Here is a 22,445-nt window from a genome sequence, read left to right as displayed (position 1 = left end):
TATTGCTTTTTAAACTCGTACTTTCTGAAATAACTTTCATTGATAATAATAAGCAAGGTATTATGATTGATTGAATGTTCTTCAAAAGAGTGTGCACGTTGTATTTAAATAATTTAACCCGTTCAGTCTTACCTTTGTTTGATTGTTGTCCCCTTCCGGTTTCACCGGAGGGGGCTTATGGTTTGCGCTCTGTGCGTCTGTGAGTCTGTCTGTCTGTCTGTCCGTCCGTCCGTCCGTCCGTCCGTCCGTCCGTCCGTCCGTCCGTCCGTCTGTCTGTCTGTCTGTCTGTCTGTCTGTCTGTCTGTCTGTCTGTCTGTCTGTCTGTCTGTCTGTCTGTCTGTCTGTCTGTCTGTCTGTCTGTCTGTCTGTCTGTCTGTCTGTCTGTCTGTCTGTCTGTCTGTCTGTCTGTCTGTCTGTCTGTCTGTCTGTCTGTCTGTCTGTCTGTCTGTCTGTCTGTCTGTCTGTCTGTCTGTCTGTCTGTCTGTCTGTCTGTCTGTCTGTATGTCTGTCACACTTTTCTGGATCCTGCAATAACTTTAAAAGTTCTTCATATTTTGTTCATGAAACTTGAATTATGGATAGATAGCAATATGGACATTATGGGCGTCATTTTATTTTGCTCCTACGTCAAAAAATTTTGCTATGGTAACAAATAGACTAGAAATACTGCTGTAAAAAGGTGGTTTTCTGGATCCCGCGATTACTTTAAAAGTTCTTCATCTTTTTCATGAAACTTGAAACATGGATATATGGCATTATGGACATTATGCACGTCATTTCATTTTGTTCCTATGTCAAAAATTCTGGTTGCTATGGCAACAAATATATTTAAAAAATCTGACAATGATGGAATTTCTGACAATGGTTGAGCCGGTAGGAGACATATATTGCTTGGCAATAGCCTTGTTTTAATTGCCTTGTGACGGTGTCGATGTTTGCTTTAGACTATTATATGTTGTATCTTAAAGGAGCAAAACGCATACTGTGTGAAGTATAAATATGTATTTTAGTCTTTCCATCCAGTTTCAGTATCTGGATGTTTTTTTTTTATTGAAAATCTCGTCCAGATAGTATCTTATTGTTAAGATCTCTGTCATCTTGCACAGTTAAACAGGGCTTCCTTCTTACACTGATGAACGGCGATTTTGAAATTCGTTTTCGTTTTTTTGCAAGGAAGAACCGCCATTTTGAAAGTCTCTTGCATCTTGTATAGTTGACCAGCGATTTCGAAATCTCTTCGATCTTGCTTTGTTTATCAGAAATTTTGAAATTCTATTAAATCCATGCTTAAAAAGCGATTTGAAATTCTCTTTCAACCTTCATAGATGAACAGCGATTTTGAACTTCTTTCCCAGCTAACAGCGTAAGCGATTTTGAAATTCTCTTCCACATGTATAGTTCAACGCCGTTTACAATTGCTTTTCAAGAAAGGATCCTACAGAGTTGAAAAAAATATATTTGGAGGAATATTAACATGAGTGTTCCTCAACATCGTATCGGCCAAATAAATGCATAGCAATACATAATTGTTATATTCATGTTTTGAAGATGTTGACGAATGCACGACGGTACCAAATCCTTGCAGTAACGGAGCGACGTGTATAAACAGTGTTGGCTCGTTCACTTGCACCTGTCAGCCTGGGTATTCAGGACAGACTTGCAATACAGGTAAATGCATTTCGGCAATATTCGAATAAAAAAAGTTGTCGGCGCTGTTGAGGAATATCGGTACACAGGAATGTTTTATAGTAAAGTGTTCGGCTCTGTAGAGTCACATCGGTAAAAAGAAACATGTTTATACGCGATATGTTTTCTCCCGCCAAAGGTGGAGGGATATAGAATTGGACTATTACGCAATATGTTTATATCCCCCGCCAGAGGCGAAGGAATCAAACATTGACATTGTCCGTCCGTCAATCCTTCAGTCCGTCCATCCGTCCGTCCGTCTGTCACATGTTTTAGGGCTACTATATAAGATATCAACGTAAAATTTAATGGGTTTATATATATCAATCAGAAGAAGGGGCATGCACACAAACCATAACCATACACTTTCTTAAATAAAAGATATTGCTTTTTATCTCGACTTTTCGAAGAAAAATGAGAGCTATACTACTCGCCCCGGCGTCGGCGTCGGCGTTGGTTAACGTTTTTTATTCAGTCAAATAACTTTAACACTATCAAAGATAATTAACTCAAACTTGGAATACTTCTTTATGGAAACAAGAAAATTGTGTAGGCCCAGGTGCATAACTCTGTCAGCATTATTTTTAGAGTTATGCCTCTTTTTATACTTAGAAAATTGAAAATTTGGTTAAGTTTTGTGTTTAGGCCCTCTTTATTCCTAAAGTATCAAAGCTATTGCTTTCATACTTCCAACATTTACTAACTATCACAAAGGGTCTGTTCAGGCAAAGTTATGTAACTCTGACTGGCATTTTGACGGAATTATGGTCCTTTTTTGACTTAGTAAGTTTGAATATTTTGTTAAATTTTGTGTTAAGATGCACTTGACCTCTAAAGTATCAAGACTATTGCTTTCAAACTTAAAATACTTTCTTACTATCATGAGGGTACTGTACCTGGCAAGTTGAATTTGACCTTGACCTTTGAATGACCTTGAATATATCAAGATCAAATAAATAAATTTTGCTTAAATTGCAATAACTTTTACAAAACAACACTTAACTGACATACCACAATGGACTCCATCCAAACCATCCCCCACGCCCCACCCCAGAATCCCCCCCCCCCAATAAAAAAGAGAATAAAAAAAAAAAATCCATATTTTTGAAATATCATCTAATAAATGACCACACCTCCACATTATTCCCCGTCTCCCCCCACACACACAAATAATTTTTTTTTTAAACATGGTAAAAAAAAACACAAATATTTATTTTTATATTTTATTTTTGAAAGACCCTCAACCATCTCACACACGCTATTGCTATCAAACTTGAAATGTAGATTGTCATTTAAATTGAGTCCAATGTCTAGCCCCATGTAAAAACGGAGGGACGTGCGCTGATTCACTTGGCTCATACAGATGCACGTGTCTACCTGGATATACAGACCCATTTTGCAACATGGGTAGTTAGAGAGTTATACATTAATGAATCGTTTTACTAGTGTAGTCAAGTAATTTCGGCCTTTTAATTTGATAAATAGCATATCCAATTCTTCAGTCGTTAGTCATAGTGGTTGCATGTGTAGAATTTTCTTTAGATGGGGAACCATTGAGATAACACTTTGCCTGTCGTCTCAGCTCGGGATAGTTGATCCGTTGGGCAATTCACACACATTCCCGTCATCTTATTTCACGATCCTAGGATTTTAAATAAGGCACAAATGTTAAACTGTATTAGCCGTTAGCTTCCTTTTTATGTCAAGGTCATAGTATGAGATCAAAGGCCAACATACAACGCTGATTGTTAACTCAGTATATGCTTCTGTTTGAACTGACTGCTGAACATTGTCTGTACCACTTTTTACCCTGCATAGTTATATATTCCAATTATGTTTCAAAAGTTCTTCGCATGACACGCGTGCCGAGCGCAAGAACCAAATTCGCTATGGTGCATAATCAAATGTCAAACATATATTATTAGTGCCGTCATATATATTGAATCCACGTTACACATAAAATAACTCTTATTGACGGAATATGAACGTAGTATATTTTTAATATTATCCTAGGTATTCTAATTCTCAGGTGATAGGTGTACAATATGTACATTTACGGCGTTGAAAACTTAGAATATCGATTATTATTGTTTGTATACTTTATTTGCTGTGAACAGTTCGTAATATTAGTGCTTCACGATAGTATAGTACGTATAATTAATAGTAACATTAGTACTAAATTCAGTACGGCAATTAATTGTACAAGTAAGATTTGCTGTATGAGTGCTACTTATTGTTGTTTATCCTGCCACATGCCATTAAATCAGCCGGATAACCAGGTAACCTAATATCCCAAAAGATATTAGGCTAGATGACCACGTGACCTCGAATATCCGTCAGTTGCTATCCGCGCATGCGCATGCATTTACTATTTTCTATTAATAACATATACTTTTTTCTATTAATAAAATACCAAATTCATGTAAAGAGCTGTTTGTTTAAACATTATTATTTAAACAGCATAATTTCGTCTTTGTGTATTGAAATAATAACGAGTTACTCGATTTCTGTGTGTCTTTACAAGATGGAAGCTAGCCTAAGCGCTTTGCCTGACGTGACGTCACCGTTTTTTTTTCGCTCGTGATGTTTACCATATCAAATATTTAAACACAAAATACTCGAAAACTAGATATTTAAGAAACATTTCAACGAATGTTGTAAATGTGACAGGATAAAAAGAATAATAGGTTGGCGACGTGGATGAAGAATGGTTATCTGGCTCGTCGGAGGATCTTATCGGGTGAGCCTCCGACTTGCCAGATAACCATTCTCCATCCACGTCACCAACCTATTATTCTCTATTTAATGGAACACATTAATTAAATAAGTTCCTATGAGTGGCGGCATAAGTGTTTATATTTGATCGTCATTTTCAATTGCTTTTTAGACATTAACGAGTGCAACTCTGCTACAAATCCGTGTAGAAACAACGCCACGTGTACAAATACCATTGGATCTTACACTTGCGGTTGCGTTAATGGATTTACTGGCCTAACTTGTGACACGGGTAATTATGCAGTGTTTGTTGAATAATGCTATATTTGATTCCATCAAACTATACTGCTTTCTAGCAATATTTCTCATATAAATGTCAAATCAATATTTCCATTGAGCAATTGCTTAACCTTATTTAGAAATGTGTTTGCTCATATACTAGTATATGTAATAGTTAAATAATTAGGTAAATTATGTTATCTTAGATGATAATGCATTAAAAGAACTCCCCCTGTACTAATACTTTAAGCGACATTAACACTTGACCACTTAAAACAGTACTATAATATCAATACATAGCAAGACGTGAGAGAAGTTTTGCTCCTAACATATAACCAAAATACGTTGCACCGATAGGAGCGAGAGGCCATCATAAATACTAGGCCCTTTTTGCATGACCCAACACACTTATTTGTTGAAACACAAATTTTTTTTCGACATGAAATCACGTGACGTATGCACCGTTATCATTTTAAATCATTTTTTATTGATGAATACATTTTTAACCAGGTTTTCCGAAGGAAAAACTGGTAATTAGATTGGCGAATGTCGGCGGGCGGGCGGGATGGCTGGCGGGCGGGCTTGAGGAAAAATCTTGTCCGGGCCATAACTTTGTAGTTCATTGTGACATTTTTAAATCATTTGGCACATTTGTTCACCATCATTAGACGGTGTGTGCGCGAAAGAATTACGCCGATATCTCCAAGGTCAAGGTCGCCGCGACTAAAAAGAGATTGATTTTGAAACAAGGGGGGTAACTATAAACAATCAGTAATAATGCACATTTTTAGTTGTCAAAATGCATTGATTTGTCTGTACGTTCGTTAAATTAGTTTTTTATGTCCCCCAGTCTATACTAGCCTAGGGGACATAAATATTATTGTTTTTGCACTGTCTGTTTGTTGGTTTGTTGGTTTGTTTGCGTCAAACTTTAAACTTGGCCACAACTTTTTCAATATTGAAGATAGCAACTTGATATTAGGCATGCATATGTTTCTCATGGAGCTGCACATTTTGAGTGGAAAAAGGTCAAGGTCAAGGTCATCCTTCAAGGTCAAAGGTCAAATATATGGGGGGACATAGTATTTCACAAACACATCTTGTTTTAAATTATTTTTAACGTAGCTTGCTTTAAATACTCAGAGAGACTGATTGTTGCGCGAAATCTTTGCCACTCAAAATACACCATTTACATATTCTGTGATAAACTGCATATTTTCAATGACCTATAAGTATGCAGTAAATTAAACAACCTCATTTATAAAGTCATTTAGTTTTGATGACTGTTTCCTAACATGTATCAAGGTCTAATTTATGTCTTTTTACCAAGTTTGTAAAAAAATATTTGAATTGTTTATTTTCTTTGCGATCATAAAATATATAACAAGTATTTAATAGTGAATCGATAAAAAGCTGCTTCCTCTTGTGCTTTACGAAGCTTTAAACGTTTGTACTTGACCGATTACATGCTTAGAGATACTCATGTGAAAATTCTATCTGATTATTTGCTTAAAAATGTAAAAAAAAAGGTGACAATATACTAAAAGATAACCTACACAAATTCAATGTGAAAGCAATAACTTTAACTAAAAATAAAGTCAAACTTTTGCGCATAGACATCCCCATAACCATACCTTTTCTTAAAGAGCATTCCAAGCCGCAATGATTTAAACAATAAAAAAGGGGGTCATTGGTTATGCAAGAAAGAACTCGACGCGAATCAGCGGTCACTGTTTTATGGCCATCTATTTACCGGCTTCGTACCAGTTGAGAAGGGTTTCCCGCCATCTGTCAAAGTCTCATGTAGTCTCCAACCTTCAAGCAAAAGAGTGAATTTCTGTTAAACATCAATGTTTTCCCTACCACATGCACAAAGAATCATTCTAAAATAAAGCCATGGCAAGTGCCCCTACAGAGAACTGTGTCTTCTTATAAATGATGTTCATGTTTTTAGAGAGTATAGAATTGCACTCCAAAATATTTTAGTATATTGTAACCAAAAACCGTAATAATTTGAAAGTATGTATTTAAATAATGTTCTTACTGTTTCAAACATAACATTGAATTAGTTAAATGTAGACACTTGTTTTACATTTGAGAAACAAAATCGATTATTATTATTATTATATATTGTGGTTATCTCCGCCGTCTGTCCGTCCGTCCGTCCTGGCCACTATCTCCTCCTACACTATAAGCACTAGAACCTTGAACATATGTGCGACCCTGCACTATTTGGAATTTTGATCTGACCCCTGGGTCAAATGTTATGGGGGTTGGGGTGGGGCCGGGTCAGAGATTTTCACTCATTTTTATGCCCCCGATATGGTGCATTGGCCATAACTTTTGCAATATTAAAGATAGCAACTTGATATTTGGCATGCATGTGTTTCGCATAGAGCTACCTATTTTGAGTGGTGAAAGATCAAGGTCATCTTTCAAGGTCAAATGTAAAAAAAAATCCAAAGGAAGTAATAAGCTTTAAAGGGAGGAAAGTAATGAACCTGCCAAATGATTTTTTTTTTAATCAAAGCGGCGAATGAGGGGGCATTGTGTTACCTACAAACACATCTCTTATTCTATGTTATTTTACATTAACTTCTTCATTTCTACACCGATTCACTTCCAATTGATACTAAACATCTCTTCTGACAATACGGTCAATCTCAACTATACATGGCCCCATTATCAACCATGGGGTGCTCCCTGGGTCAAACATGCGGCGTGAGGATACTCGTCGACCTCTGCCGCGCCATTTCTAGTTTGTTGTTTTAACCACACGATAAAATTTGTTTGCATTTAGTTGAAAATAACGAGTCTATATACCGTCGTAAAATTAGTATATGATAAATGCTTATATTTATATACGGTAAATAGGACACATTTGCTTGTCGACATTTTATTTTGTTCAGCAATGCATTGGCATGTGAATATTTGACAGACATCAACGAGTGCGCTGCCTCCACTAACCCATGTACCAATGGCGGAACGTGTGTTAATACAGTTGGCTCGTTCACTTGCACATGCATGGGAGGGTATACCGACCCGACTTGTCAAACAGGTAACAAAAATCAATTGTTAAAAATTGTTATAAGTCAAATCTTACACGCACACTTAAATAAAATGTTTAACACTTATACAAATCTTTTATTTTTATTTTGAACAAGCAGTGCAAATTTTTTACATCATAAGGAATATTTTTACTCTTCTTTCTCTTGTGGTACTGTACAACAGTTTTTCTGTGATAGTTTGTTAACGGTTCGTGCATTTATAGTAACTTTCACTGTAAGCCTGTTCATACTTTGAAAGTTACTGTTGAGCTGATCGTATTGCAGAAATCAACGAGTGCGCGGCTGGATCACACGCGTGTGTGAACGGTTACTGTAACAACACGGAAGGCACATACACCTGCATATGTAATGCAGGATGGTCGGGTACACTCTGCGACAGTGGTTAGTTTACAATATTATATACTCAGCACGATATAGAGAATACTAGGTTAGCGTTGAATACAGAGAAGTTTATGTTGCGAGGCTTAGAACGCCGGAAGCGCGAGCCTTGGCGAGCGCTTTCGGTGTTCGAGCCGAGCAACATAAACTTCTCTGTATTCAACGCTAATCCTAGTATTCTATTTATCCCATTTGATTTTTTCAACGTGACATTTAACATATATAGATCTAATAACCTTAACATAAATTTTAATTCAGTCATAAAAGCGCTTAAAATCTAACAAATGTAACCATGCGTAGTGATATACATGTATTTGTTCTGGTACGCAAAATAGTCTTTAAAACATTCACACACAAACTGTAAAACAAGTAAAAATATCACCATATGCCTACATTCAATTTTACGCAGTTTGCGAATTTTAATACATTACGACCGCGAAAAGATGATTTTACTTTACTATAATTCATTTTATTTTCGAAAGAAAATGATCAAAATCCAATATGGCGGCGATTGCTCCTGACAAAATGCTGTCGATGTCAACATTTATGTACACCATCGACGACCTAGTTCTGGCTACCATAACTTTAAATGTCACTTTTTATGATATTTGACTGGCGCGACTTTGTACAGGTCTGTCAATACTAAATAAACTGTACGCTGAAGTTTCTTTAGCTATCGACGACCTTGACAATTTTGACGAGTAAACAGACCATTGCAGCGACTGACACTTCATTTGACAAAATATACAGGGCAATACGTTTTCCGACTTCGAACGACGAATTTAAGGACGCGCAGAACGTGTTTTTTATATAATGTTATAGGTATGCCGTGTGTGATCCGATGCATCAATTGCGCCCATGTTAAAATCATTTCCCCGAGAACAGGGAACGACAAAAGTACAAACAAAAATCAAAACACGTAAGACTAAGAACTAGTATCTTACCTTTAATTATCCTTTAAAATCCATCTATTAATCCATTTAACTCAATAATTGACGATATTGCATCTAGGGTCTTTAGTTATTATTTTAGCATACTTAAATAAAGACCCTTATGCCATTCTATCACTTAATTCAAATGAGTTTATGAACGCGATAAACTTTCTTCTTCGTCACACGCTACGTCATACATTACTGCTGTTCAAATGAACCGGAGCAGTTTATCTAATAATAGCCGTTGGTAAATTCGGTTGCATTTGCAGATTTCTGCATACAAACATAATTATGTTTAAACTTGCACAATGTTTTATTTATCTATGGTAAATGTTGTACGAAAAAATAATTTAATATATAAATACACAAAGAATGGAAAACATTCCAGTACACAACAGATAAATGAGTAGAAAATACCCGTGTACAAAATGGGACGTTCCCAATTCCAGTGTGGTGCTATTTTAACCATCTTATACTTTACACAGCTCTATGCCTAACGTGAATTAAATAGGAAAGCAAACATAGCAGATTATTCATGAACTGTGCGATATGTGTATGGCTTGTTGTACATTCTTAATATTTAAGTTAAATGTCAAAAGTAGATCTATATGCTTTGGTCATAAACAATGCACATTACACGAAATAAGTCAAATGTGATCAATTGACAATTCAGATATGTCGACATACAGTACATGAAGAAAACATGTGAAATAAGTCGCGTTTATAATAAATCGTCAAAAAAAAATGGGGAAAATGACGCAATAAGTATGTCATTTTATGACGCCATCAATCAGCTGATTCATTATACGGATGGCGAAAAATTATGTCATTTGACTAGATTTAAAGGTTGAAGGTCGTATAATTTTGAAGCTTAAGTTTTGTCGACTTTGTTTCTTATGAAAAATCATTCATTGGTAAATTAAATATAAATAAAAAAATAACAAAACAAAAATTGTGTAATTTTATATTTTATTTCAACATTTCTTTTGGTGAATGTGTCATATATATTTTTTTCTGCAAAATATGCACATTTTCTTCTAATGGGTGACCTAAAAATTCGACCAATGAACCAAACAATATCGACTAATTTTAGCGCATATCGCATGACGTCATTTAAAAAGTAGTCCGTGCACGCGACAGGTATATTCCACAGTGTTGAATACAAGCAAGTATATTCCACAACGTGTTATACTGTCAATGTCGCGGTGAAAATGGGATAAATAGTGTTCCTTTTCAGCCTTATCAAAAATGCCTCAGTTTTGTTGACCAATGCTCGTATTTATAAAGCTTCTTAGGCAATCACACTTAAAGTAACATTACTACTCAAAATCAACGAAATGTCCGTACAATTTTTCGTAAAATAAACCTAAACAATTAAAAATCAGTGTTCCTTATGGCAATTGCCGAAATTTCAACGTCAGATGTGGTCTGGTAAAATAGATGTTTGTAGATACAAAATGCTCGTTTTCATTATTATTTTGCATATTTAATGCCATTTTCATTTCCCGCAACGATATCTATTCATACGACGCATGAACACTAACATGGTGTTCGTGTGTCGTATGAATGGATATATTCGCGGGAAATTAAAATGGAATTTATTGTGCCGCAAATAAAAAAACGAGCATTTTGTATCTACAAAAATCGATGTAATCATACAACATCTAGCGTTGAAATTGTGGCTATTGCTATAAGGAACACTGATTGTTTAGATGTTAACTTTATTTTACGAAATACTTTACGAAATGTTCGTTGATTTTGAGCGTTATAGAGACTTTAAAGAGATTCCTAACACTAATAAAATGTAAACAGGTGGTGCGTATGAGTCATTTTGTTAGGCTTTCCGCCTAACGTGGAATTTGTTAATAATAGACTTCCTTTAACCCATTTATGCCTAGCGTCTAGAAAAAAGGCCTTGGCAAACAGCGTAGACCCTGATGAGACTCCGAATGATGCGGCGTCTCATCAGGGTCTGCGCTGTTTGCTTAAAGGAATTTCTGTAAAAAATATTCTAAATATAGACATAAATATACTAGACATCCCTAATTTTGGAAATAAATTGATACAATTTAAAAAGATGGGAGAGTCCACTAGGCATAAATAGGTTAAACAGAAAAACATAAAAGCAGAAAGTGTCGTCTCAGATTAGCCTGCGGGGACTGGGGCAACACTTGACGCACATGAATTGAACCCCGCCTTCTCAGGGCGAGAGCATATGTGTTTAGTTTCCGGTAATTGCCTGTATTTCACGATTTTAATGATTCAGTAAGAAAATATTGATTTCGAGACGGTTTAATCGATACAATATGATTTCAGTACTGATACTTATATTTCCACGGTAATGATAGTTAAGTTATAATCAGGCATAACGGTCGTGTGAGTTTGATATTGATCATCGATGTGTAGGACTTATTTGTGAATAGTTTGTGAAGCTGTTGGTAAAAGTAAAATGTATATGCATAAACGTATATGTATCTTTATCATACATTTATGTAACACCTGTAAAAATGGGAAGTATCATGCAAATTTACTGTCCTGATATCCATATGGGTATCATAATTATATCCGGAGATCCCTACACTCTGGATACGTCTCTAAACAACACAGAACAGTGCATACATTTGACCGATTGCGTCCCGGACACAAAATAAATGACCGTGCTTTGTGAAAAAGGGGTTTAATGCATGTGCGTTAAGTTTCATTCCAGATCAGCCTGTGCAGTCCGCACAGGCTTATCAGGGACGACAATTTCCGCTTGTATGGTATTTTTCGTTTAAAGAACGTTTGTTCTTAGCAAAAATCCAGTTTGGGCGGAAAGTGTCGTCCCTGATAAGCCTGCGCGGACTGCACAGGCTTATCTTGGACGACACTTTACGCACATGAATTAAACCCCCTTTTGCACATAGCACGGCTCAGATATGTATATTGGGATGTTTTAACTAGCTTTTCTAACAAGAATTTGAATTTATTGCCAGCTTCTTAAAGGGATCTTTTCACGTTTTGGTAAATTGACAAAATTGAAAAAAGTTGTTTTAGATTCGCAAATTTTCGTTTTAGTTATGATATTTGTGAGGAAACAGTGATACTTAACATTTAACCACAGGAGGGAAGCCCATAGTATTTTTTTCCATATATATGCTATAAAAGAAACAAGGAGTGCAACTTCATTTGCCGAAAAACAAGACCATCTTTACTGTAAACCATGAAACTCGAACAATTTTTAACGATACAACTACACACCGGTTGTTTTCGAAAGCTAATAAAATAATTTATCAGGAAAAAATAACATCAGTACCATTGATCCAGCAGTATTTCGATACCAGCCCTCAATTGTTGACCCATTTACACAATCGTGTTTGGTCGGACACCGTAGTGTCCACATAGAGATTTTCCATGTCGAGCACTTAAAAGAGCTAAAACTCAATAACCAGTTATTAAACGGTAGATGAACAGCACCTGTATGCACATTAAACATTTTTCAATCTTTAAAACTTTGTTTTAAAACTGTTATATTACTTTCAATCTTTTACAGACGTCGATGAATGTCGTGCTACAACTGGTAATCCCTGCAAAAACGACGCCACTTGTGTCAACACGATTGGATCGTTTACCTGCACGTGCAATGCAGGTTTTACTGGTGTAATTTGCGACCAAGGTAAGTTGTGCTAGTTATATAAACTGTAGCCGCGACTCGTGACCAATAAAGGCCAAAGATATCGTGATTATTTGTGTAGCAGTAAAGAGTCATTCTTTATATTGAGTTTTAATCTTAAAAACAACGTGTCTTATTGCAAAGAGAACAATATTAAGATATCCAAAAGCCGCTATAATCTTCAAATTGAAAAGACCGATCTTTTCAACTGAAACACATGTGTCGTATGTTGTAGGCGCAGTGTGAGGTTTGTGTAACAAAGAATCGTTTTTTTATTCTTACAGATATGAATGAGTGTGCTGCAGCTACAAATCCTTGTCAGAATAGTGGCACGTGCTCAAATACGATTGGTTCGTTTACCTGCGCATGCGTGCCGGGATACACGGGACTGACGTGTTCTGATGGTATAATAGAGAACGGCGTAAATGCTGTGCTTAACCATGCATACATGTACTTAATGTTTCTAACAATATATGTATTGAAAGTTGACCAATAACACATACAGCATGCATTTGTTACGGATTATTAAGTGGATTAGTATGGTCTAAATGACGCGGATTGGTACACAGTTAATGCTGAAATGTTCAGTGTATGATCATAAAACCTTAAAAACAACAGTTTTTAGTTTTTCTATATTAAAGCGGGTATATACGATTTTTATATGTGCTGAATTGTAAAATATTGATACAAATATGTTATAATAACACACAATATGCAAGAAAAATGATACATTTAAGCCGAATTTTATAAAATACAGCAAATACAAATTAGCGCCCCGAGCCGATTGTGACGAAGATAATTCGTAATTATTTTCCTACAATAACCGATGCATTCGTCTTTTTAGTAAGTGTTCATGTGTCGTATGAATCGATATCGCTGCAGGAATTTCAAATGAACCGTTAAACTAAATTTAGATTCACATCGTACATGCATGATATACATGCTGGTGAATTCGGCTGTACAGCCTTTTTCGATTTCAGAATTAAATATCTGGTTTATTTAGCATTTTTCGACACATGTTCTTCTTAACTTTTATTTTAGTTTATATTGCAATATATGTATAATAAGTTTTTTACACATTTTATATTAATCAATATATATTTGACAAGATCGTATATACCCGCTTTAATAGAGTTTCAGTAAACACAGGCAAAATGTTTTGCAGCCACCATAATGCGCAGCTTTGAATTGATGCCGTTCTAATTATTTTATTTATCTCTAAACATAACGTATCGTAAGATATAAGTCAGTTTTTTAAAATATATTAGTGATCAAAACAATAAAATTTACGAATAAAATAACAACACAGATTTACATAACAAAATGCAACGCGACTCCACAATTATTAACAATATATAAGCCTGTGTTCAGAAGATGTCATTTTCGGTTGAAGCATTGTGTGAATTGGTGTTGTAGGTGTCGCAAAGAATCTTTTTATTCCAGATTTCAATGAATGTGCTGCAGCCGTCAATCCTTGCCAGAATGGTGGCACGTGCTCAAATACTATTGGTTCGTTTACGTGCGCGTGCGTGCCGGGGTACACGGGGCTGACGTGTTCTGATGGTATAATAGAGAATAGCTTAAATGTTGTGTTTAACATTGCACAAATACAAACATTGTATGTAAAAATGTTTTAATTTAAACTTACTGTATACTAATTACACCATTGATTTGTAAGTGATTATTAAGAAAGATATATACCTAAAAATGGTACATGAAATACATGTAATTATTGTATTTGTCGAATATTTGATCGTCTGGTGATTATATGAGAAACTGTTTTCTTTTACTTTTTAGATCTGTCTTTTTATTGGAATTGTTATCACCATTGGCGATCAAACAAAAAGTTAAAGTGCGGAATTTTAGCTATGATTTTTGGTTATATATTCATAATTCTCCGCATACAAACATGTTTCAAACGTTTGAGACAAATATTTATACAATTAGATAAAAGCTTGTCCTTATGAGATTGTTTTAGAGTTGATTGACAATATTCTCCTATTGCATTTAAATGTAGTAAATTGGGGGTTTAGGGGTTAATTTGTTTTATTAAATCGATCTATTTGTGTAATCTCTCCCGAATTGAATTTTCAAAGTAGTACATGTCTCACAATGCAGTTTTCCAATACCATATTTTAGCGATATTTATAGCGTTCAATATAATATTTTTGTATGTGATTTCTTCGAAATTAACACTTCAGCAATTAACATTAAAGTAACAATATCAATACAATTATTGCAATTCTCAGAATGACAGCTTTGTCATAAAATCAGTATTTTTGTAATAAAAAATGTGCCAAATTTCAGTTTCATATGTCAAGTAACGACACGGATTCTCACTGATGAAAACAAAGCATTTATCGTAAAAATAATTCCAACCCCCGGTTGTCAATGTAAACAGTATAAAACGTCAGTTAAATTAAAAATTCCTAGTCACTGATGTATTTTTGGGAGACTAGATTCTTCGATTCTTCTATTTCCACGATGACTCACTACTCCATTTTGTTTTTGATATAGATATAAACGAATGCACGACGTCAAATCCGTGTCGCAACGGCGGATCATGTAACAACACAGTTGGTTCTTACACGTGCGCATGTAACCCGGGATATACTGGCAAAAATTGCTCAACAGGTACGTCTTCGTGTTGCGTAATAACACTGTGAAGACGTTCGATATTCGTGTAAAACAAGCAGTTGTTTTTATACAATAGAAATGCTACAAATGAATTGCCAGGGATTTCCTTGGTTTGATGTGTGTATGGAGTTATAGTGTTGTATCAAGCATGTCATTATAATTTGATATAATTTCGCTTTTTGAATCCAGTTTCTTGTCCATTTGTATTGAGTGTTTTTGTTGTATTTAGTCTTCTATGGACATTAAGAACGTTAAAAGCAACTTAATAATACAGTGTACCTTTTGTTCCACTATTCATTGCTGTATTTATAATCAATGAACCTTTAATTTGTTATGTGGTGTTTGTTTTTCCAATCTAAGATGTAGACGAGTGTGCAGGAATCAACCCATGCATGAATAGCGGGACGTGTACAAATGCTGTTGGTTCATTCGTATGCGGCTGTCTTCGAGGTTACACCGGAACGGTTTGCGAGATAGGTAAGATACACTAAGTGAAAAATTATTCAAGTATTTTTCATATAAGCCGAATTCTGAGAAATCTTGGCTTAATTCATTTGTGCAAAGTGCCGCACACGCCAATCAGGACGGACAATTAACTCTGTTATGGAATTCATCGTTTTAACTTTACAGAGAGTCTCTGTTTATCATATATCCATTTTACGCGGAAAGTGAGTCCCTGGTTAGCCAGGCGTTACTTCTAATAAAAGATGCAATTTAACGCACATGCATTAAACCCCATTCTTTTAAAGAACGAGGCTGTATTGCCTATCTTGTTTGGGACATAAAACTTAAGTTCGATAACAATGATGAGGGATCGGCCGTTGCGGACTGTTGAAATATCTATGCCATATGTCAACGGGTCAACACTGCGCATGCTCAGTAGTTGAACATTGTGGTATCATACAATCATGCATTACACTTTTCCCATAGTTGTCTCGTCATTGAGTTTGACAATGTTGTATTGTGTATGTATACGGTGCTTGAGCTTGAAATCAGACTGAGACATCGATTAAGTGTGATTAATGACCTCATTTGGATGTCTAATTGTAACAATATTTTGCTCCTTTATAGCAACAAGAAGCAGGCACTGCAGTTTTATTTTCAATACTGTTTTTGTTTCGCTCGTCTTGAATATATGTTATCCTATTACCAGATGAAAATAGATAGCATAACAACGATCGTATAAACTTAGGCTTATGCTATCGCTATTGTTGATCAGATTTGGTTTTTTAAAAAAAAATTGAGAATATGTTTTTGTCAAATAAAATCGTCAAAAATGATTTTTTTTATAATAATTAATTAAAAAAGGTTGGAAATAATATGATAAATAAAATAGTATGTAAATTTTGGATTATGATCAAGTTTATCATGCTAGGCTCGAACCATGATAGCGCTCGGCAAGCCTTCGCGCTAACAAGGTTCTAAGCATCGCATGATAAACTTGATCTTTATCCAACACTCACATAATATTCTAATATTTTCTATGTATCTAGTCTGATTTCACTTTTCTGAAGACAAATATATTTTGGTGAATCGTAACGCAATGTGGAATACCTCCATGCATGAGCTGAACATTTCTTATTACCTATAAACAATGGAACAATGGCGTAATGGACATGGTGTCCTCCTAGCGATCGGGGGGTCACGGGTTCGATCCGCACAAGGGGATCGTTCGCTAGATCTTCCCCAAAGACACCAAGTACTGGTTATAGGCCCAGGAAACGGACTCGAGAGCGTTTATATAAGCCTGAGGCTTTCGATGCAATCGAGCTAAAATAAATAGGTTAAAACTAACAATGGATAAGGTCCGTGCATCAGTCCTTTAGGTGGAGTCCTCCGTGATTAGATGTTTTGGCGCTCAAAATTATTCTTCATACAAAATTAGTATTACAACTAGTAATATTTTGGTATTTAAGTAATGCAAAACTTTTTGTTTACATTCAGATATTAGCTATTGACTATTTTGGTCGTCAGGTTTTTACGTTAATTCACAAATTTGGTTTAGTCAAATATCAAATATCGCCTATAATTTTTTTTTCTTTTGTGTTTACTTTGTTTACATTCAGAATAAAATATCGCCTAGTTGTACCGTTGGTCAAGATTTTCATTTGAATGTTTGTTTATATTTAGATATCAATGAGTGCTTAGCCCCAACTGGAAACCCGTGCAGGAATGGGGGAACTTGCACAAACACTGTCGGATCGTATACGTGCGCATGCGCACCGGGCTATAGTGGAACAGTGTGCGACAACGGTAGGATGTAGCAATAAATAGTATTGTTTTAAAGTGTTATCCGCAATTTAATTCAACTTGTCAAAGCATATAGTCTTAATCGTATCATCATCAAACTTGATCAAAATGTTTTGTGGGCGTACAACCTAAGCCATTTTGTGATAATGCACTTGAAATATCTGAAATATACGGAACTTGGTTCAGGGTACCTAGCTCTTAAATCGGGCCTATTTCTTGACAAGTGGGCAATCTTGATAGCCGTATTATCAGTTTAATTAGCAATATTATTGTTTGCATTTTTCTTTCTATTATTTGATTATTTTTCCTAATTTGTATTGTTATTACTATTACTTTAAAACTATGATTACTATTGTTTTAATTATAATAATTATAATAAAAATACTACTATTTCTAATAATAAATAATTATTAATAATAATTAATATTATTATTGCTATTTGGTTATTTTTTTACAAACTGCCATAAAAGAGTCCCGGGACTCGATGAATACAAAAATTGAAAGAACGAGTCCAAACATTTTTTTTAAGAATATTAAAGTAACCTGTTACAGAAGTTTGTAAAACTGGCTTCTTTACACTTAAAGCTGTTGAAAACTCGAATACTGATTATTATTAAGATATTCTGCAATCTTCAAAATTAAATTTTGTTAGAAATCTCCATGCATCATTGGGACTTACGTAATTTGAAACTTTGCATGCTCACTGATTGTTGTGAGTTCAGGACTCAGGACTCGCAAGTAAAAAAATCTATTATATTTAGTTAAGTTTCGTTATCATCATCGTTTTTATCATGACTTTAACTATTCCGCCCAGATTCCAACGAGTGTTCCGCTCTGAACCCATGTGAGAACGGTGGCACGTGCGTGAACACGGTTGGGTCCTACATCTGCACGTGTGCCGCGGGATATACCGGTCCAAAGTGCGGCACCGGTGAGAAATAGAAATACATAACGAGATTACATTTACGCCGCGCTTTTATAAAACGGGGCTTTATGAATATGCGTTAAGTTTCGTGCCAGATTAGCTTGTGCAGTTACTTCTGTAAATATTAATGTATGTGGGTCAATTGTTAACCCATTTATGCCTAGCGTCTAGAAAAAAAAGGCCTTGGCAAACAGCGTAGACTCAGATGAGACGTCGCTTGATGCGGCGCCTCATCGTGGTCTGCGCTGTTTGCTTAAAGAAATTTCTGTAAGAAATATTCTAAATATAGACATAAATATACTAGACATTCCTAATTTTGGAAATAAATTGTTCCAATTTAGAAGGATGGGAGAGTCCACAAGGCATAAATGGGTTAATGCAGTTAGGTCTCGCAAACTGTTTTAAGAAGTACTTCTCCAGTTTTGTAATGTATACCATTTACACAATTCGTAGTCCTGAGCGGTTCATGGATCACTAAATACTAGTTTCTTACAGGAAATTTACCCTATATGTCACAGGCTTTTAATACAAGTCAGCTTAGATAAATAGCACTATACAATTACATTATATAAATTAATGTGTTTCAGACATCAACGAGTGTTTGGCTCTTTCCGGTAATCCATGTAAGAATGGCGCAACCTGCGTGAACACCTTTGGTTCCTTCACATGTACTTGCACAGCTGGGTTTACTGGCGCCGACTGCAATATTGGTAAGAACTTATATTAAAGCGAGATTATACGATTTTGTCAAATATTAATGAATTTATATAAAATGTGTAAAATACTTATTATATATATATTTCAATATAAAATAAAATATAAGTTCTGAAGAACATGTGTCGAAAAAATGGGAAATAAGCCAGATATTTAATTCTGAAATAAAAAAAGGCTGTACAGTCGAATTCGCAAGCATTTATATCATTAATGTACGATGTGAATCTAAACTTAGTTTAACGGTTCATTTTAAATTCCTGCAACGATATATATTCATACGACACACGAACACTAACTCTGGTCCTAATAAAAAGACGAATGCTTCGGTTATTGTAGAAAAATATGTACGTCACAATCGGCTAGGGGCGCTAATTTGTCTTTGCTGCATTTTATGAAATTCGTCTCTGTAACCAGTTTAACTTTGAATAGTTGCGTGTAACCCTAGATTGAGTATATATAAAGCAAGCGCAGCGTTTATCACGATTTGCGGGAAAGAATATGGTGCACCAAAGGGGTCGAAACTTTAACTTCTGCTCGAGCAGGAAAAAATTCTGCTCGAGCAGCATATTGCTGCTCGAGCAGCAATTTACTGGTCGAGCAGCAAAATTCCTGCTCGACCAGCAATATGCTGCTCGAGCAGCATTTATTTTTAGAATAAGCCATTAAATCTGTCAGACAATCATATTTGAGCTTACAAACGAACGATATAAGCTATCTCACCGGAACGAAATAGACCGGTGTATACAGGTGTAGCGCGAATATTGTCAGATCGTGAGATCTGTCAGATAAATCGGAAATCTGACGATTCTCACAGTACCCCCGTGCGATTGCTCCGATCAGTCGCCGTGAAAAATGTCAGATTGATGAAAAATAATATTAAACGCATTGTTGTTTCAATTCAACTTAATTTCGCGTTTTAACAGCTTGCAGTTATTTTCGGACATCTTTTTTTCGGACGTTGAACGTAAACACGTTGTTCACAACGAAAATATCAAACAGTAGTTCTAACACCATGCAAACATTGAATTTTAAAATGATTTTCGTTTTAAATGTTATATATATCGATGATGTACATGCATTACGTTGTAAAGAAATATGGTAATGCCTAATTTACAGTCATGAGTGTTGCAGTGTTTTAATACAAAGATATAACATTGATTTAAGAAAATATTTTCAGATTAGATATATATATATATATATATATATATATATATATATATATATATATATATATATATATATATATATATATATTATTTCAGCTTAAAAAAAGTTAAAAAATGATTATGAACCACATTCAGTTCCAGTAATGTATAATCCCAATCGGTGTTTTTATCATTATTTTAGCTAATTTACATGTACACTCAATTCAGGGAAAATATTGTATTATATTTCACACAATCATAGTTACCACTATCATCATTTATTTAATCTGTCAATAAGCTCGATTGGTAATTGTCGGTTCGGCTCGGGTACTGCTTTAAAGTACCCCGTGTACTCTTAAGTATACTTTAATGTACCCCGGGTACGCTAAATATACTTAAACGTACCGTCACAATCTATTCAGGGCTTTATCTCATAAACTCAATATAAGTTTTCAACATGAAACTTTATGGGTGTATAAATTTCGCTGAGGAGAGGTGCCATGCATAAGAACCATAACCCGTCGCTTTCTGAAATAAGAGTTATTGCTCTTTGTTGTTTTTGTATGATGTAACTAGGGCTATATCTCAGATACTATACAAGATTTTAACATGAAACTTAATGGGTGTATAATTATCAATGCACGAGAACCATAACCGTATACTTTCTTACATAACGGTTATTGCCCTTTCTTGTTATTGTTATTTTATGGTGTTACTTTTCAGGGCTATATCTCATTTATAGAACCATGCATAAGAACCATAACCCTTCACTTTCTTAAATAAGAGTTATTGCCCTTTGTTGTTTTTGTATGATGTAACTTTTCAGGGCTATATCTCAGAAACTATGAATACAAGATGTCAACATGAAATTTTATGGGTGTATAATTGTCAATGAGAATACGTGCCATGCACAAGAAACATAACCCTAGTACATATATACATGTCTGATGTTACTTTTCAGGACTATATCACAGATACTATACACGATTTAAAGATGAAATTTAATGGATGTTAAGATATCAATGAGGAGAGGTGTCATGCACAAAATCTATAACCCTACACTTTTTTAAATAAGAGTTATTGCCAATTGTTTTTTTATGTTGTAACTTTTAAATAAGTGAGATAAGGGTACAACCCTTCAAATAAACTTTTATGTTAGTTCTGCACCCATCAATAATCAAAATTTATTTGGCGGGGGATATCAATTTAACGAATTTGCTTATTATTAGTCTAAACGTTGAAATGGACTTAATATTTTAAGAAGCATTTAGAATTTAAGACACAACAGACCCATCAGTCATCAGCATATCTTTAGTCGGTTACTGAACTCGGGCAAATATAGTTGAAGTTTATCAGGTGGTCTAAAAGTCCTCGCCGCCTAGAATATAAGTACAAAGTATTTTAAAACCGGTTGATGAACATGAAATGATAACTCATTTCCGCCATCGGGATTATTTATTTTAAGTCAATATGTTTTTGGAATCTTAAGGCACTCATTGAAAAATACATCACTACATAAATAAATATCTAGGTCAATTGTGATTTTGTCAAGCAATGATTATCATATCAATTATTATCTCTATAGTTATTTTTTTTTTCTTGCACTTATCATAATCTAACCATTTGCATTATTTTTGCCAATCAGGTGGTTTTGCAATCTGAGCACCACAATCATCAATATTTTTGTGTGGATATAAAGATGTTATAATAATTTAGGATTATAGAACCTTAAGTTTCATTGTGCTGGTCTTGTTTAGGAGATGTGTAATACCAACTGGCTACTTCTGTTTTCAGAACTAAAAGGCACAGAAGAATTGTATTAACATGTTGTGGAGTTCTCAGATTAATCGAGCCCAAAGCACTTCCTGTTACAAAAACATATTTTCGAGCAACAACACATATTGATAATATACTCTTGGTTTATTAAGACATCAACAATAATCAGCATTTATGCATGAGCACATATAGTAAATATGAATCATATATAAATTAAGAAATGTTACAGTTGAGAAATGCATTTCTCATTGAATCACATGTTATTAAAACCATCATTTTGAATAGAAA

General features: G+C 34.9%; 1 protein-coding gene across 1 annotated transcript in view; it reads left to right on the top strand.

Annotated features, from left to right (window-relative positions):
• The window catches only part of LOC127834336 (fibrillin-2-like), a 121,919-nt gene that overhangs the window by 71,064 nt on the left and 28,410 nt on the right, over positions 1–22,445 (top strand). Inside the window, exons 60-71 of the mRNA XM_052360082.1 lie at positions 1,549–1,668; positions 4,574–4,693; positions 7,619–7,738; positions 8,013–8,129; positions 12,591–12,713; positions 12,995–13,114; positions 14,154–14,273; positions 15,228–15,344; positions 15,708–15,824; positions 17,478–17,600; positions 18,412–18,528; positions 19,110–19,232. Coding sequence (XP_052216042.1) covers positions 1,549–1,668; positions 4,574–4,693; positions 7,619–7,738; positions 8,013–8,129; positions 12,591–12,713; positions 12,995–13,114; positions 14,154–14,273; positions 15,228–15,344; positions 15,708–15,824; positions 17,478–17,600; positions 18,412–18,528; positions 19,110–19,232 — 1,437 coding nt within the window. The remainder of the gene's footprint in view (positions 1–1,548; positions 1,669–4,573; positions 4,694–7,618; positions 7,739–8,012; positions 8,130–12,590; positions 12,714–12,994; positions 13,115–14,153; positions 14,274–15,227; positions 15,345–15,707; positions 15,825–17,477; positions 17,601–18,411; positions 18,529–19,109; positions 19,233–22,445) is intronic.

Source organism: Dreissena polymorpha, chromosome 6, assembly GCF_020536995.1.
Source record: "Dreissena polymorpha isolate Duluth1 chromosome 6, UMN_Dpol_1.0, whole genome shotgun sequence".
Taxonomy (NCBI): domain Eukaryota; kingdom Metazoa; phylum Mollusca; class Bivalvia; order Myida; family Dreissenidae; genus Dreissena; species Dreissena polymorpha.
This window is presented reverse-complemented; position numbering and strand designations above follow the sequence as displayed.